Here is a 15,633-nt window from a genome sequence, read left to right as displayed (position 1 = left end):
TACTGTAAAAAGTTAGCTAGAGAAAATGTTAAGGAATCGAAAATATGTTATCATGGCCAGGTGCAGTGGCTTATGCCTGTAATCCCAACACTTAGGGAGGCTGAGGTGTGCCAGTCACTTGAGGTTAGGAGTTCGAGACCAGCCTGACCAACATGACGAAACCCTGTCTCTACTAAAAATACAAAACTTAGCTGTACATGGTGGTGGTGCGCACCTGTAGTCTGAGATACTTCGGAGGTTGAGGCACAAGAATTGACTGAACTTGGGAGGTTGGAGGTTGCAGTGAGCTGAGATGGTGCCACTGCACTCTAGCCTGGGCAACAGAATCTGTATCTCTGTGTGTGTGTGTGTGTGTGTACTCTCAGGTGGAACTGGATTATAAAGGTCTCAATCCTCATTGCCTTCATGAGTAGCTGAGGAGGGGAGTCTTGCTGTCTGAGGGGTGGTAGAGACAGAAGTAAACCTGTGTGTAAGTGGACCCTTTTAGTTCAAGTTTGATATTCAAGAGTCAGCTGTTCAGGGGAAGGCATATCAATAGTTGCAGTTACCTAGTACTGCATAACAAAACCTCCAAAACTTATTACATATTGTAATAAATCACATATTGTATGCCTCCTTTAAGGAAAAAAAGTAAACTTTTTCCCATCATTTTGGAATCTTTTACTTGAATTATAGCTGGACGATTGAGATTTCCAGATAAATACATAAGTGAACTCACTCAGACAAAAATGTCAAGCTTGATTGGTAAAGGAACCTCAAGTGGTATGTATAAGGTGACCATTAAGTACACATGTTTACAAAAGTTGGGTATAATGTAACTAGACTGAGAGGTTTTGAGAAAAAAAACTTCATTGCTATTCCATGTATAGTTTAAACTAGTGAGATTTCAGTTGACAGTATTAATCAGCAATTTTGGGAGAACTAAATGTTCATTTAACATTAAGATAATAAAAATAATGCCTTAATCATACTTGATTGAAGATATTCCCTTTTTATGAGTAAGGATAGAAGTTAAGTAACTTTAACAAGAACACAATTGATTTGTGTTGGAGCCAGCATTTGGATGAACACTGCACTGCCTTGTAGATATTTCTATCACACAACTAGTGGTTAAATAAGCATGTTCTTTAGGCTAGAGCTTTCAGAATATGAAATATTTTAGAGACCCGAGTTAATCTACATTTAAACAACATTCAGATATTTTTTCCTTTTTCTCTCCCCTGCCCTGAAGAGTTTGTATTTATTATAATGTTGTATAACACAGCCCCAATACAATGTGGCTTATATAGGTTTTTCTGTTAGGCTTAGACATAGACTCTGGGACTGATATGGGAGCTTCATGGTTCTCAGACTGACTTTCATTATTTTTGTTGCAAGTTGGTTTATTATCAAGTGACTGCTGGGGCTCTATACATCTTGTACCAGGTTCAAGGTACAAGATGAGCTGAAGGAGGCTAAAGGCTACTGGCATCCAACCTCTCCTGTAAAAAGAAGAACCTATGGTTTATGTTCACAGTGCCAAAAGTAGGGTAGTAAATAAAGGAGAGCTGGGTGTGAATGCCAGGAGAGGTTAGGATGACAGCCACATTGGCCACATATGTTGAAATAAGTTGATTTAGAAAAGGATTATTTGATCAAGGATATCCTGGAACATAAGGCAAATGACTGCATTTCAGAAATAAGTGAACAGGGCTGAGAAAAGTAATTTTCTTTAAATACGGCCCAAAAGGATTAATTATGATTGGAGTCCTACTTTGCCCAAGGCTTTTTATTTCATTTTGCATGATAACCTTTCTCAGAACCATGCATGCACAAATGAGGTTGAGACAATGCCTTAATAGTAAATGAAATCTCATTAGAAATAAAAACTATTATGTGTTTTCTGGTTTCTGACCTGTTTAAGGGGTGCTCATTGTTACTCAACAGTGATTTACTTAAATCAGATAGTTATAAATTGTGATGGGGGTTTCTAATGGGATTTGCTTTTTCTGGTAGGTTTAGTGGCAACGTACAAGCTTGCCATAAACGTTTCCTGGGTTTTATCTTTTGTAAAAGTGTTATTCCACCTTTCTGAGTCTGGCTACCCCACAGAATTCTTTTATCGCTTTTACTCTTAGATTACCTTGTCTGTAATGAAACCTACCCTCTCTGAAGCCTGAGTTCCTCTTCTAAGGTAACACCACTACCACCTTTTTTCTTTATTCTCATATTTTTTGGGAGAATTGTCTACACTCACTGCTATATGTCCTCTATCACCTAAGAAAGGTATTTGCCCATTACTGGATATATATATATTTTTTTCTTACAGAGATAATAGTGATCAAATTGAACAGCCTATGACCTCAGGCTGTGTGTTCTGTGGCAATGGAAAAATGATAGCAAAAGAGGGAAATATCCTTGGAATCTAGTTCCTTAAATGGAAGTATTTGCCCAAGTGACTGTCAATTAGATATTTGAGTTGCAAACAACGGGTGCATTTACCTGGTTTCAGAGTAGAAACAGACTTAGGAAAGGTGATAGGTGTTCTTGGGCTCTTAAGAGGGGACCGAGGATTGCTATTCAGCCAGAGCAATGCTTCCACTGTTAGTTACTGGGGTATCTTGTCACCCCAAAGACCCAGAGCCAGAATATCAACACTTTTGAGTGATTGCAGTTTTGTGACAATGTAATACTGGGTCTCAGCCTCCTTCATTGGATTACCTTCCTCTCTGCTCCACTTCATTCAGTTCCATATTTTCGTTTGTCATTTCAAAGCTAATATTACCATAACAAGTTTACAAATCATCAGACTCCCTGGTTACTTGTTAATAATATTCAATAAGATAGCCTGCTTGCCCGTTTTGAATAATAACAATACATTTCCAGACAAAACATTAGTCATTTCCCCTCATAAGTGCTGTCAATCAGCTCTCCGTTAGGTACAATGGTGAAAACACTTATCCAGGATCTTAGATACTTAGGGAAGTAGACATGTGCTTTGGGAGGCCGAGGTGGGTGGATCACAAGGTTAGGAGATCAAGACCATCCTGGCTAACACGGTGAAACCCCGTTTTGTAATTTTTGTAAAAATACAAAAAAATTAGCTGGGTGTGGTGGTGGGTGCCTGTAGTCCTAGCTACTCTGGCTGAGGCGGGAGAATGGCGTGAACCCGGGAGGCGGAGCTTGCAGTGAGCCAAGATAGTACCACTGCACTCCAGCCTGGGCGACAGAGCGAGACTCCGTCTCAAAAAAAAAAAAAAAAAAAAGATGTGAAAATCTGGTAACTACTCATCAGAGTTTGAAGTGATTAGAAAGGAATTAACTCAGCCAGAAGAAATCTAAGAGGTAGGAGTTGAACTGGGCTTTGAAGAATGAAAGCTTACAGAGGATTCGGGAAAGCAAATTGGAGGCAGTGAGGACAAGTTGAGCCAAAAGAGAGTCGAAATAAGGCAAGCAGGACCCATTCTGTGGAGGACTTGCCATGCAAGGGTAAGGAATTGGAATGTTACATACAATGGGAGGTGAATAGAAGTTTTCTGTCATAATTTAGGAGTAAAACTGAAGACCGTGTGTATGAGAGTATGGATCAGGTGGTTGGGCCACCCAAAAACTTAGATGAGAAATGAGAACTGAGTTAGGCTGCTGGCAGAACAGAAAGGATGGAGACAGCTGATGGACGGTGCTTGGATCCACAAGTAGGTTGTACTACGGTTAAAAAAAACAGCACAAAGCACTCTTATAAAGCACTTTAAGCTGTTACACAGATTGATCACTAGGAGGCATCCGTTCATCAACTAGTAAGGCGAAAAGGAAGGCAGCTCTGGACACCCACCTAAGAAGTCTGGATAGTTCCGTGTTAATGTTTAACCTTTTCAACTCAAGGACTTCTGAAAACTAGAATCTAGAATATTTCTTCTGAATAGTACTTCAAAGATTAAATAAGGCCGAGAAGTCTAAACTGCACTCTGAATGTGGGACTATTTGATTATTTATTTTGAGACAGAGTCTCGCTCTGTTGCCTAGGCTGGAGTGCAGTGGCACGATCTTGGCTCACTGTAACCTTCACCTCCCTGATTCAAGCAATTCCCTTGCCTCAGCCTCCCGAGTAGCTGGGATTACAGGCGCATTTTTTTGCGTTTTTAGCAGAGATGGGGTTTCACTATGTTGGCCAGACGTCTCGAACATCTGACCTCAGGCAATCTGCCTGCCTCAGCCTCCCGAAGTGCTGGGATTGCAGGCGTGAACCACTACGCCCAGCCTTCTTTATCTTTTATACACTGATGAGGGCAATGTGACATGTTCATAATTTACTGGGTTTTAACTATTTTTTGAAAGATGTTTGACTTTTGGACTATCCAAATCTTTAATAATGATCATTGTCAGGAGTTTCTACTGTATATTGCAAATTAGTTTACATATCAGAATTTTGTAATCATTATGAATTAAACACTTCATAACTTTCCAAGTTCTGTTACATGTCTTTAAGCTAGTCTTGATTAATGGACTTTTAATCAAGTGTTTGACTATGTAACTGCCAAGTAAGAAACTTACCAACTCAGTTCCATTACTGTGTTTGTCATGCTTCTAAATACTCTTACTAGAAAACAGTAGGATGCTAGTTTATATAAATACCTCTCACAATATTAAATTGCATGTTGCTTGGGAAAAGATTTGTGGGATTTATTTTATATGATGTCTGGACTATGAAAGCATTTAAGATTCAGAGAGGCCTAGCATGTAGTTATCCATTTAAAAATTATAGCAGAGATATATTTGTAGGGCACATTTCAAGTCCTTACATTTCAAATTTTAGGATGCATCATGAAAAATCTGTCAGAAGCATTTGAAAAAATTGATATTCTTTTAATGATGGGTATGGACTTCTGACTCAAGTCAAGATTTCTACCTATGTTGAGCATCTACTTTGTATCAGTACTTTTTCTAGGTGATTGGGACACATCAGAAATAATGGTCCTTGCCCTCTTGAATAGCTTGCATACTATTCTAGTAGGAAGGGGAACAGAAATAAGCAATAGGTACAATAAATTATTGAGTAGCATGTTAGAATATATGCTATGGGAAAAATTAAGGGGAATTGGGTGGCTACCATTTGAGAGTGATCAGGATAGGCCTGTTGAGCCAAGACTTGAAGAAAGTGATGACCCTGGGTGCTATGCTGAAAATAGATAATAAGGATAGAATCAGGGAGACAAGTTAGGAGGCCATTGTAGTAATCCAGCGGGGGGATATGATGGTGATTTGGATCAGGGTGGTAATTAAGGAAGTAGACAGAATCCAGATGTAGTTGAAGGCATAACCAATGGGATTTCCTGCCTAAATGTGTAGATTGAATATTGGGAAAGAAAAAAATCAGAAGGCAGGCATGCTTCTATGCCCTTGAAGGCCTGGGGCAAGAGTACAATGGAGATACCATATGTTTAAATATTTAAAAGTTCTGTTTAATGAAAATATGCCCAATGTGCCTGTCTTGACAAACTTTCATTAGAACTGGGAAGCCAGGTTTGTATTTATGCCAGAACATAACTTGGGGACAGAGCTGACCCTCAGCCCATGTCCCACCTTCCTTTTCTTCCCACTCCGGCTCTGAACTGTATGGCAAGGGGCCTCCTGCATATTTACTTGGATGCCATAACAAGTATATTCAAACCGTGCCATCCCCCTAACACATCAGTGCATGCAATGATGATGTAATGCATTTCCTGGAACAGCCGGGGCTATTCTGGGCAGGGTATTTGGGGTCCTGAGTACCTAGAGTGTAGTGCAGAATGAGTATGCCCTCTAGATGACATGTCATTTTGACTCTAAAGCGCTCAATCGTAAAGCTCAGGGCCTTGGTAAGGGCCTTTCCTGGCCTGGTGTAAGGGCAGTACTGATTTAGGGTTTTTAGTTCGAGCATCTGTACAGAGGATTGCTGTCAACTGAGAAAGGGGGCTGCAGATAGAATAGGTTAGGGTGAGGAAGATAGTTTGGGAGCTCATTCACATGTTTTATCTTAGATTACACAGGCAGTACTGTAGAGAAGTGTAAATGGAGAATTTTCAACTTATAGTAGCACTCACTGGCCTAGAATATATAAAAACCGAGGGCTGTTTTTCACTGTAGTTAATTCTAACCTATAAACTGGAGCAGTTCCATGTAGGAATTTGTTATAACCTATTGTGTATGAATTATAGATGACTCTGACCTATCCGGAGTGTTGTTTTTCAGTTTTGTTTTGTTTTTTTCCTATGACCTAAAATCCCCTCAGACTTAAGCCTCTAGTGAACTACTCAGTAAATGGCTTTACTAGTAAGTGTTCCCTTGCCTGGTATGTCTATTATTTTTTAACTTCAGTGGTTTATTCTTCAGCAGTAAGCAGTTGGATATAAGTTGGGGGTATAAATTTGGGACTCTGGCATATGAATGTTATTAAAAGTGATGAGACTGGATATCAACAAGGGAATGAGTGTAGATAAAGAAGAGAGCCAAAGACTAAGACTTGGGGCATCCCAACATTAAAAGGTTGGAGAGAAGAGAAAGAACCTCGTAGAGGAGATACCAGAGATGTAAAGGAAAACTGAGTGATGTCCTTGAAGCCAAGTGATAAACTTTATCCAAGAGAAAAAAATGAACTGTCCAATGTTGCTGATAGACAACTTGATATTGCCAACTGTAAAATGTACTTTGAATTAGCCATTTCGAATTTGTTTACCAAAGCAATGATTTTGTTGGCTAGTTTTCTAAACTTCAGTAACTTTTAAGTGACTTGTAGGTTTTCATTGCATACACAGCTGAATTTTTTTTTTTTTTTAAACAGGGTCTTGCTGTCGCCCAGGCTTGTTATAGTGGTGCGATCCTAGTTCCTGCAACCTTGAACTTCTGGGCTCAAACAGTCCTCCACCTCAGCCTCCCAAGTAGTTGGGACTACAGGCGCATGCCACCACACCTGGCTAATTTTTGTTTACTTTTGTAGAGGGAGGCCTTGCCATGTAGCCCAGGTTGGTTTCAAACTCCTGGGCTCAAGGGATCCTCTTGCCTCAGCCTCCTAGAGTGTGTATTACAGGTATGTGCCACCATGCCTGGCCCAAAGCTTTTTTTTTTTTAAGTTCTGTAATGCATTTTCTGTGAATTTATTGTCTTAAAAAATTGGCAAATATGGCCATTTTGACATATTTGCCAAATATTAGCATATGGAAACTATGCTCTTAATTTGTTAAGTCACCAACTGTTGGTGATGACTGTTAAAATAACAAGAGCACAGCTGTCACCAATCCTTACACTATTGGATCCTTACACTATTGTTATTTTCAATAATGCCCCATAGTCAGACGTAGACTTAACGACTGAGCTGCTCACAAAATTACTAAATCATTGTGAAATACATAACTGGAAATTCTGGGCTTTAAAGTCTCCAGTTATAATTAAATGGGTGATTTTGAAAATTGTGGTGGCTGTTCAGACATTTTCAAATGAGACTAGAACGCATTTGTTTCAGACCGATAAGCTGCAGAAGGTTAGATAACACCAAATACATTTGGGTTTCTCCTTAGAAAATGATTTGGGCCTCCAGATTACATCTCATTTTTTTTTACCCTATCAAGTTTGTTTTTCCATATGAAATGTCTTTTCCAACTACACCTGCCCTTGGAGACTGTGAATAACAGACTTAAAGGAAGTATTCTTTCCAGATGAGCTGAAGAATGTCATCCTCTTAAAAGAATGAACAGCTGGTCATGTAGAAATTCTCTGGAATGCTCACTTGTCCTACAAAGGCAGGGGGCAGAAAGCATGTTTGTAGTTTTTTTGTTATTGGTATACATGATTGTAAATCTTTGAGACATAATTTTACTAGAAATCCACATAATTTTAATAATTGCCTTTCTCCTGGAAAGATGGCTAATCAGTTAACAATGTGAAGGTTAGAAAGCTGGCCAAGCATAATTTAGTGGGATTCAGGATTGCTGGCTGGATTGTCCCGTTTGATCAGACCATGTTTCTTAGATGAAGATTCAGGACGCCCTCGTGTATAAAAGTTATCCTTTCTTCTGATTAGGTTGGTATTAAGTTCGAATTTCTTACCATGACACACAAAGGATTCGACTCTTGCTTAGCTGTCTAAGCTCCTCTCACTTTCTCTTCCCCTCTTGAATTCTTTGCTCTTGCCACACAACTACCAGATGAGCTAATCTATCTGTTCCAATGTGGGCACAGTAGCAGCCCTTCCTCTTACCTTGGCCCACTCTGACTTGTCCAGCCCTGGTTTAAGTCTTCGTGAGGGTCCGCACATAGTTGGGGCTGTTTACTAAACGGATGAATTTCCCTACCAGGAGGCTAGGTCTCCGTTATGCTTTAATTCCCAGGAAGCGGCTTCTATAGGCATTGTTTAAATGTAAGGACTAGGAGGGAGCTGGGGTATTGCATTCCCCAGGTCACAGATAAATGAGATTCCAAAACCAACATCTGGCTAGGCGCTTGGAAAGAGGGACCCGCGAGGTCGACCAGGCGTTTAGAACTGTGCCTTGCAGTGTGGGATCTCAGTACCGGATATTACCCCGGTTTGTAGAGAGTTACTGTTTAAGAGACGATGAACACCGTAAGGACGGGTCAAGAAGAAAGCCGAAGACGGGTTAGCGCCTCCGGTCGGGGTAGAGAAAAGGCAGGCGAAATGCGACCTGACGTGGGTCCGCCTTTCTCCACCCGTGGCAAACCCGACAGTCGCACCATTGCTTTAACAGTCGCCCTCTTTCCAAGAAGAGCTAATTAGTGACCGTGAGCGAATATGCCTGGGAAGACGATGTCCTCTCGGCCTCTGTGCGCTCACTTGTTTACCTAGGCGTCCGGGGGAAGCACACTCGCGGGACTCGCGAGCCTCGGCCCTGGCCTCCCGGCTCACCCAGGCTACGACGCTGGTTCTGCCGGCTCTCGGAGCCAAGCGCGAATCCCCAGGGCTAATTCCCAAGAACGGAGAGAGAGCACAGCCTGGAGGCTGCCCCCGCCTCCGCGCCCCTGTCCTCACTTTCTGAGGCTGTTAGCAGAAAGCCCCGCGGGCCGGGAGAGGCGGGACGCGGGGGATGGCTTCGCAGCGCCCTGTGAGCGTCGGCATTAGTCGTCAGGCAGCCAGGACTCCTTGGGCGATCGCCCTGGGTGGAGGAGAGGAGTTTCCGGGGCTCGGGTCCGGGTCGCCTTCCAGGGGAACAAGCGCGGAAGCAAGTGGGCGGCGAGAGGCGGAGCGAGGGACGCGGGGGGCGTGGACGCAGCCGGCTTTGGAAAGGCCCCAAGTTAATGAGGCGTGCGCCGGTTGCCGAGCGCCTTTCGGAGCTGGGCTTTCCCCCGTGGTGCGGGCGCCAGGAGCCGCCTTTTCCGCTGGGTGTCACTCGGGGGTGGGGAAGATGGCCCATTCAAAAGCGCCGCGAGGGGGCCCGGCCAGTGCCCTTCAGTGAGCGCTCGCAAGAGGACGGCAGAGGCCCGGCAGCTCGCGGCTCTGGGACCTTGTGGCGCATCAGGACGCGGCTGTCCCTCTGTCGGGACCCACAGCCGCCGCCGCAGCTCTGCCTCCTGCGTGTTAGCCTCCTCTGCGCGCTCCGCGCAGGCGGCCGTGGGAGCCGCTGGGGCGAGGACGGCGCGCGGTTGCTGCTGCTGCCCCCGGCCCGCGTGGCTGGAAACGGAGAGGCCGAGCCAAGCGGCGGCCCCTCTTATGCTGGGAGGATGCTGGAGAGCAGCGGCTGCAAAGCGCTGAAGGAGGGCGTGCTGGAGAAGCGCAGCGACGGGTTGTTGCAGCTCTGGAAGAAAAAGTGCTGCATCCTCACCGAGGAGGGGCTGCTGCTCATCCCCCCCAAGCAGCTGCAACACCAGCAGCAGCAGCAGCAGCAGCAGCAGCAGCAACAACAACAGCCCGGGCAGGGGCCGGCCGAGCCGTCCCTACCCAGTGGCCCCGCTGTCGCCAGCCTCGAGCCGCCGGTCAAGCTCAAGGAACTGCACTTCTCCAACATGAAGACCGTGGACTGTGTAGAGCGCAAGGGCAAGTACATGTACTTCACTGTGGTGATGGCAGAGGGCAAGGAAATCGACTTTCGGTGCCCGCAAGACCAGGGCTGGAACGCCGAGATCACGCTGCAGATGGTGCAGTACAAGAATCGTCAGGCCATCCTGGCGGTCAAGTCCACGCGGCAGAAGCAGCAGCACCTGGTCCAGCAGCAGCCCCCCTCGCAGCCGCAGCCGCAGCCGCAGCCGCAGCTCCAGCCCCAACCCCAACCCCAACCCCAGCCTCAGCCTCAGCCTCAGCCTCAGCCGCAACCCCAGCCCCAGTCACAACCCCAGCCTCAGCCCCAACCCAAGCCTCAGCCCCAGCAGCTCCACCCGTATCCGCATCCACATCCACATCCACATCCACATCCACACTCTCATCCGCACTCGCACCCACACCCTCACCCGCACCCGCACCCGCACCAAATACCACACCCGCACCCACAGCCGCACTCGCAGCCGCACGGACACCGGCTTCTCCGCAGCACCTCCAACTCTGCCTGAAGGGGGCAGCTCCCGGGCCAGACAAGGTAAGGTCCCGGCCCTCGCGCTCCAGAGGAGTGGGTCTCGGGAGTGTGTTGGGAGGAGTAGGAATCTCGCTCACAGGTTCGGCTCCTGTATGGAGAAATCAGAACTCATTCCGAGTTTCTGGGGCGATGGAAGGAACAGAAACAAACTGGAGCCAGGAGGCCCTGGGCAGAGAGGGAAGGCTGGGGAGGCCCGGGCCAGGCAGGGGGCCTCGCAGACCGCGCCCGCGCCCATCACGACCGTCCCTGTCCGGTGGTGCGCCCCCCAGCCACACTTGACTGTGTGTTTGGGCACTTGAGGGAAACACCGCGGTGCCTTTCTGAGCCCGCTTTGTCAGCCGAACTGGCCCGAACAGAACTTGTCTGGGAGGGTTCCTAGCCACCTACTTCACTCGGTGTCATTTCTTTCCAGGTTTTGAGGACTTGAGGAAGTGGGACGAGCACATTTCTATTGTCTTCACTTGGATCAAAAGCAAAACAGTCTCTCCGCGCCGCACCAGATCAAGTAGTTTGGACATCACCCTACTGAAAACTTGTGATTCGTCTTAGTTTTCTGCATACTTTTCATCACGATGCAGGAAACGATTTCGACTCAAGAAGACTTTTATTTATGAACCTTTGAAAGGATCGTCTAGTATGGTGAATTTTCTAGGAGCGATGATGTACTGTAATTTTATTCTAATGTATTTTGATTTATGATTATTTATTAGTTTTTTTTTTAAATGCTTGTTCTAAGACATTTCTGAATGTAGGCCGTTTTCCAAAAAGGAAACTTTATTTTCAAAAACCTATTCCATAGTAAGTCCTAGTCTTGGAAAATAAAAAAGGGCGGTGGAGGGGAAAACATTAAGAATCTAGTCATTATTCCTGGAGTACTTTCAGAAGGTATGACACTTTCATTGTTATGCCAAGTGATTGAAATTAAAACTCCGATACTACTATTTTTGAGGATTTTTGTTTTTGTTTTTGCTTAGACATATAGTTTGTCTAGAAGTTTAAAAAAGCTAAAAGTTCAAAATGGTGTAATTATGAATATCTAATGCTCAAGATAGTTTCTAAAAGGAAATCAGTAGTAGGGATACCTGATTTTAAAATATTTAAAACATAACCTAACTGATGATGGTAGGATGATTGTATCTTGAATATGTGGTAGGGCCACATCTACTGTAGGAAAACCTCTTATCATCTGTGTGTAAAGGGCTTAACAAGGAGAAGAGGTCTTTTGATTGATTTATGAGTATAAATGCATTTGCTGTTTCATTTCAAAAATGTTGTGGAGGAAAATAGTATATTTAACTTGTATAAGAGAATATTTGTGCTCCTGTCCAGGCTGCAGGACCTTTCTCCGAGAGCTTTGCACACTTGAACCACATTTTCTGATCCCTTTACTTTGTTTTAGAAGCACACTGAAAAATCTCGTTGTTTAAAGTACAATTTGTAAATATTTCAAAGGTCTAGGCGTCATAACTTTTTGTTTTCATACTGAAAATGATGTTGATCAGAGAAACCAACTGTTTTGCTTTTCATTGCTCTGTGAGAAATTTGAGAATTCTGTTTTGTTGTTACGTTAGCTAAATCAGAAATCGAAAAGGAAAAGACTGGATAAACACAGGATTTTCAGTAAGAAAACAACCCCAGTCTTGTCTTAGAAGCCACTTGTTGAGGAGTCTGTGGGGGGAAAAAAGAGGATGTGCTTTTAAAGGTAGAACAAACCTTCTTCTGTGTTAAATCAAAAGGATGTTCAAAATCCACCAGGGCAGATGCTACTTAAGTTTAAATGGAGCCATAGATGATACAAAGTCCTCTTGGGGCTGAAAATCACTTCCTATCTGCATGGCTTTACTAACTGGTTTCTGTTTTCCATTATCTTTTTCACAGAAAGTCTTGGTCAGTATTTTTCCAGCATTTAAATTGAAACGGTCAGTATCAGACCACTGCTAGGTTATGTAGTCAAGAAATAAAAATAGAATTACATGCTACAGATGTCTTTATTCTCCTTCCATCTAGAAAGGAGTTCCAAGGTCAAAGTACTTTTTAGTGCAATAGTTAAATGACATTTTGAGATCATAACTCTTATCCAAAAAGTTGCAGGGAAAATTAAATAGTTTTCCCCTATTAAGCAAATGGCAAACAAAACTTAAGTGGACTCCCACTTCCAGTGATTATTTAGGTTGCAGTTGTGAAAATATGCTGCCAACATTTAAAAACTCATTTCATATGTATATATGTATATACATATATGAATATGCATGTACATATACATATATGAGAACATGTATGTACACATATATGCACATATATGAATATGTATATATGTATATGTGTGTATATATGTATATGAAATGAGAGCCGGATCTAAAGATTTCTTAAATCAAGTTTGGTTCAGCTTCCTTAGAAGTACGGCTGTACTTTTTGAGGAGTGCCTCATAGTTCTATACTTTTAATGCATGCGAATCATAACAACTCCAAATGAACCACAATTTTTTTCCCAGTGGAGGATTTTTCTTTTAAATTCTTGTACTAAAAATTAAAAAATCCATACCAAATACTTTACAAATTAAGATTGGTGTAGGTTTTAAAAAAGGCATTTGTATGTTGTTAGCTTACATATGGGGCTAGGTAATTTCATTGCTTAAAAAAATATGCCCAGGCTCCCTCTTGGTGGCTGGATTTCCTTTTTTTCCCCCCATGGTGGCCATGGTTCTTAATAGGGCCACCAGAATCATGGTTTCTTTTCTTTTCTTTTTTTTTTTTTTTTGAGATGGAGTCTCACTCTGTCACGCAGGCTAGAGTGCAGTGACACGATCTCGGCTCACTGCAACTTCTGCCTCCTGGGTTCAAGCAATTCTCCTGTCTCAGCCTTCTGAATAGCTGGGACTACAGGCGCATGCCACTATGTCCAGCTAATTTTTGTATTTTTAGTAGAGATGGGGTTTCACCATATTGGTCAGGCTGGTCTCGAACTCCTGACCTCAGGTGATCCACCTGCCTTGGCCTCCCAAAGTGCTAGGATTTACAGGCGTGAGCCACCATGCCCTGCCCCAGAATAACGGTTTCTTGACTTTCCATAGCCCTTGTTCCTTAGTCTTTTGTGACATTTATGTTGACCTTTATCACTTTCTATTCTGAACCCCTCTTAGCATTTAATGTGAAATCTAAGAAATCAGAGAGAAGTAGAATGGCTTTTATTGTTTTGACACCTTTGAAATTATTATTAATAATTTTTCCAGAGCAAAAAAGCAAACACGCTCAGTAAGTCTAACCAAAACAAAATATAAATGTACATCATTTAATGTCTCAGTGCCTCTATCTACCTGTAAGAAAATGATACAAACCACCTAAGGTATTTTGAAGCCTGACAAATCAACTTCATGGAAAAAGGTAAAAAATGCATTTTTCAACCCAAGGAAAAGATGACCAAAAGGGCAGATCCAATAGAAGACCCACTCCTTAAATAAACATAAAATGTAAAAAGTTGGAAAATTAGGAGTAATGTTCCATCTGGAAACTGAACTTTTTATCCTTGAACTTGTGTTGGCACCAAGCCTCATACACAGTGAGCTCAATAACTGTCTGTTGGGACAAAGGAAGGAAGGACAAAATGTGTAACTCCCCAGCATCTGGGAGATGCTGTCTCTTGCCTCGCTGAGAGTTCCTTTTATTTGCTCTCATGTCATTCCCTGAGAACAATGAATTCTGGGACAGGCTAAACATCATGACAAAATTTCTTAAACAGACTTTCTGAGTGGAAATCCATTTAGATCTGTGTATGCTCTATGGGGAGTGCTGACGTCAGAGAGTACACGTCTATAAGGGGCCCTTTTAAAATGAACATTTTCCTCATTGGGATTCTCTAATCATGTAGAAATCAAACCATCTTTATAATTTCACTTCAGATGTTTATGGTTTTGTGTTTTTGTCTCCAATGATGGTAAAAACAAAAAACACACATTACTTAAAGGAGTTTCCCTCACATGTAAACACTGTTAGGAAGTCTGGATTAAGTTGAAAGTCTTGTTTTAACTATTCTTTTCTCTCATATACCAAACACTCTGTATTTCTCTTAAAGAAGCTCTTTAAGAGAAAGCTCTAATTTTAAATCTGACAGTAAAGTTTGCTGCAAGTGTATGAGTTCAAACACATCCCTTGTTTTCTGTCCCTAGGGGAAAAGTCATCTGGTGTTAGCTTGGCTCCTGTGTTAATATTATATTCAGTAGCAGGCTTAGAAGAGTGGTCTAAGACTTGAACCTGGAGCAGTTTTATAGCACAGAATCCTATGAAGATAGGACTGTGAGCATTTGTTTTCTTTTTTTGTGTGTCAAACTAATTGGCTTTTGCTTTAGCAATAAAATGTCCTCAACAGAATAAATTTTAAATGTGAAAATTATAGATCTTGGTATTGAATCCATCAGTGATTCAAGAGATACACCTATTTGCCTAAAACAACATAAGATGTATTAGTTACGGAATTACGTGTTGGATAGGTTCTTAAGACCTGTTTCCTGAATTCTTGACACAGTTTTCAAGGGTGGCTTTTTGACTTGCATGGTTGGGCAGATAATCCAGATTTACCTAAGATTGGGTAAAAAAATGATCTGTGACTTTGCTGGCAGGGCATTTGCTAAATGGAGTACAGGATCTAACAGGGTTTTCTTAGAAAGGGCAATATTGTCCAATGAAGGAAGCAGAAGGACTCTGGGTTAGAAGCATCTGCACAAAAGCTGGTGAGACCTACTCTCCACTGCTCTGCAGCTGGTCAGCTGATGGCAGGCTGAGCAGTGGGGAAGCAGGTTTTAACAATAGGTAGTCCTTCCAGGTCACTGTATATTGAGAAGAAACATAAAACTATTTTCTGTTACATTCCGAGGTCAGCCTTCTTCTTAACGTTTTATAGTATACAAACGCCAGCTTCTGGAAAGCAAGTGTCATCATGTACCAAATGCTTTATACACCATCACATTCATGAATTTTTTAGCATGGTCAGAACTTGTGTAAATATGTCTCTTAGATGATTTTGGGGAGATGTGATTTATTTTTCATATTTTCAAAATGCATTCCATTTCAAATAAAGTATCTATTGAGACAACCGACCTGTGGACCTTTT

General features: G+C 42.7%; 1 protein-coding gene across 1 annotated transcript; it reads left to right on the top strand.

The window, feature by feature from the left end:
* The first annotated feature begins 300 nt into the window (after window positions 1-300).
* Window positions 301-15,619, top strand: PHLDA1 (pleckstrin homology like domain family A member 1). The gene is made up of 3 exons (XM_021922623.2): window positions 301-2,173; window positions 6,797-10,532; window positions 10,942-15,619. Exon 2 carries the CDS (start codon window positions 9,262-9,264, stop codon window positions 10,504-10,506), a length of 1,245 nt encoding a protein of 414 aa, XP_021778315.2. The 5' UTR covers window positions 301-2,173; window positions 6,797-9,261; the 3' UTR covers window positions 10,507-10,532; window positions 10,942-15,619.
* The last annotated feature ends 14 nt before the right edge of the window (window positions 15,620-15,633 follow it).

The sequence above is a fragment of the Papio anubis genome, chromosome 9 (genome assembly GCF_008728515.1).
Source record: "Papio anubis isolate 15944 chromosome 9, Panubis1.0, whole genome shotgun sequence".
Classification (NCBI taxonomy): Eukaryota; Metazoa; Chordata; class Mammalia; order Primates; family Cercopithecidae; genus Papio; species Papio anubis.
This window is presented reverse-complemented; position numbering and strand designations above follow the sequence as displayed.

Excerpts from the sequence above, each read along its gene's own strand:
- PHLDA1 (XM_021922623.2), top strand. The coding sequence starts at position 9,262 with ATGAGGCGTGCGCCGGTTGCCGAGCGCCTTTCGGAGCTGGGCTTTCCC.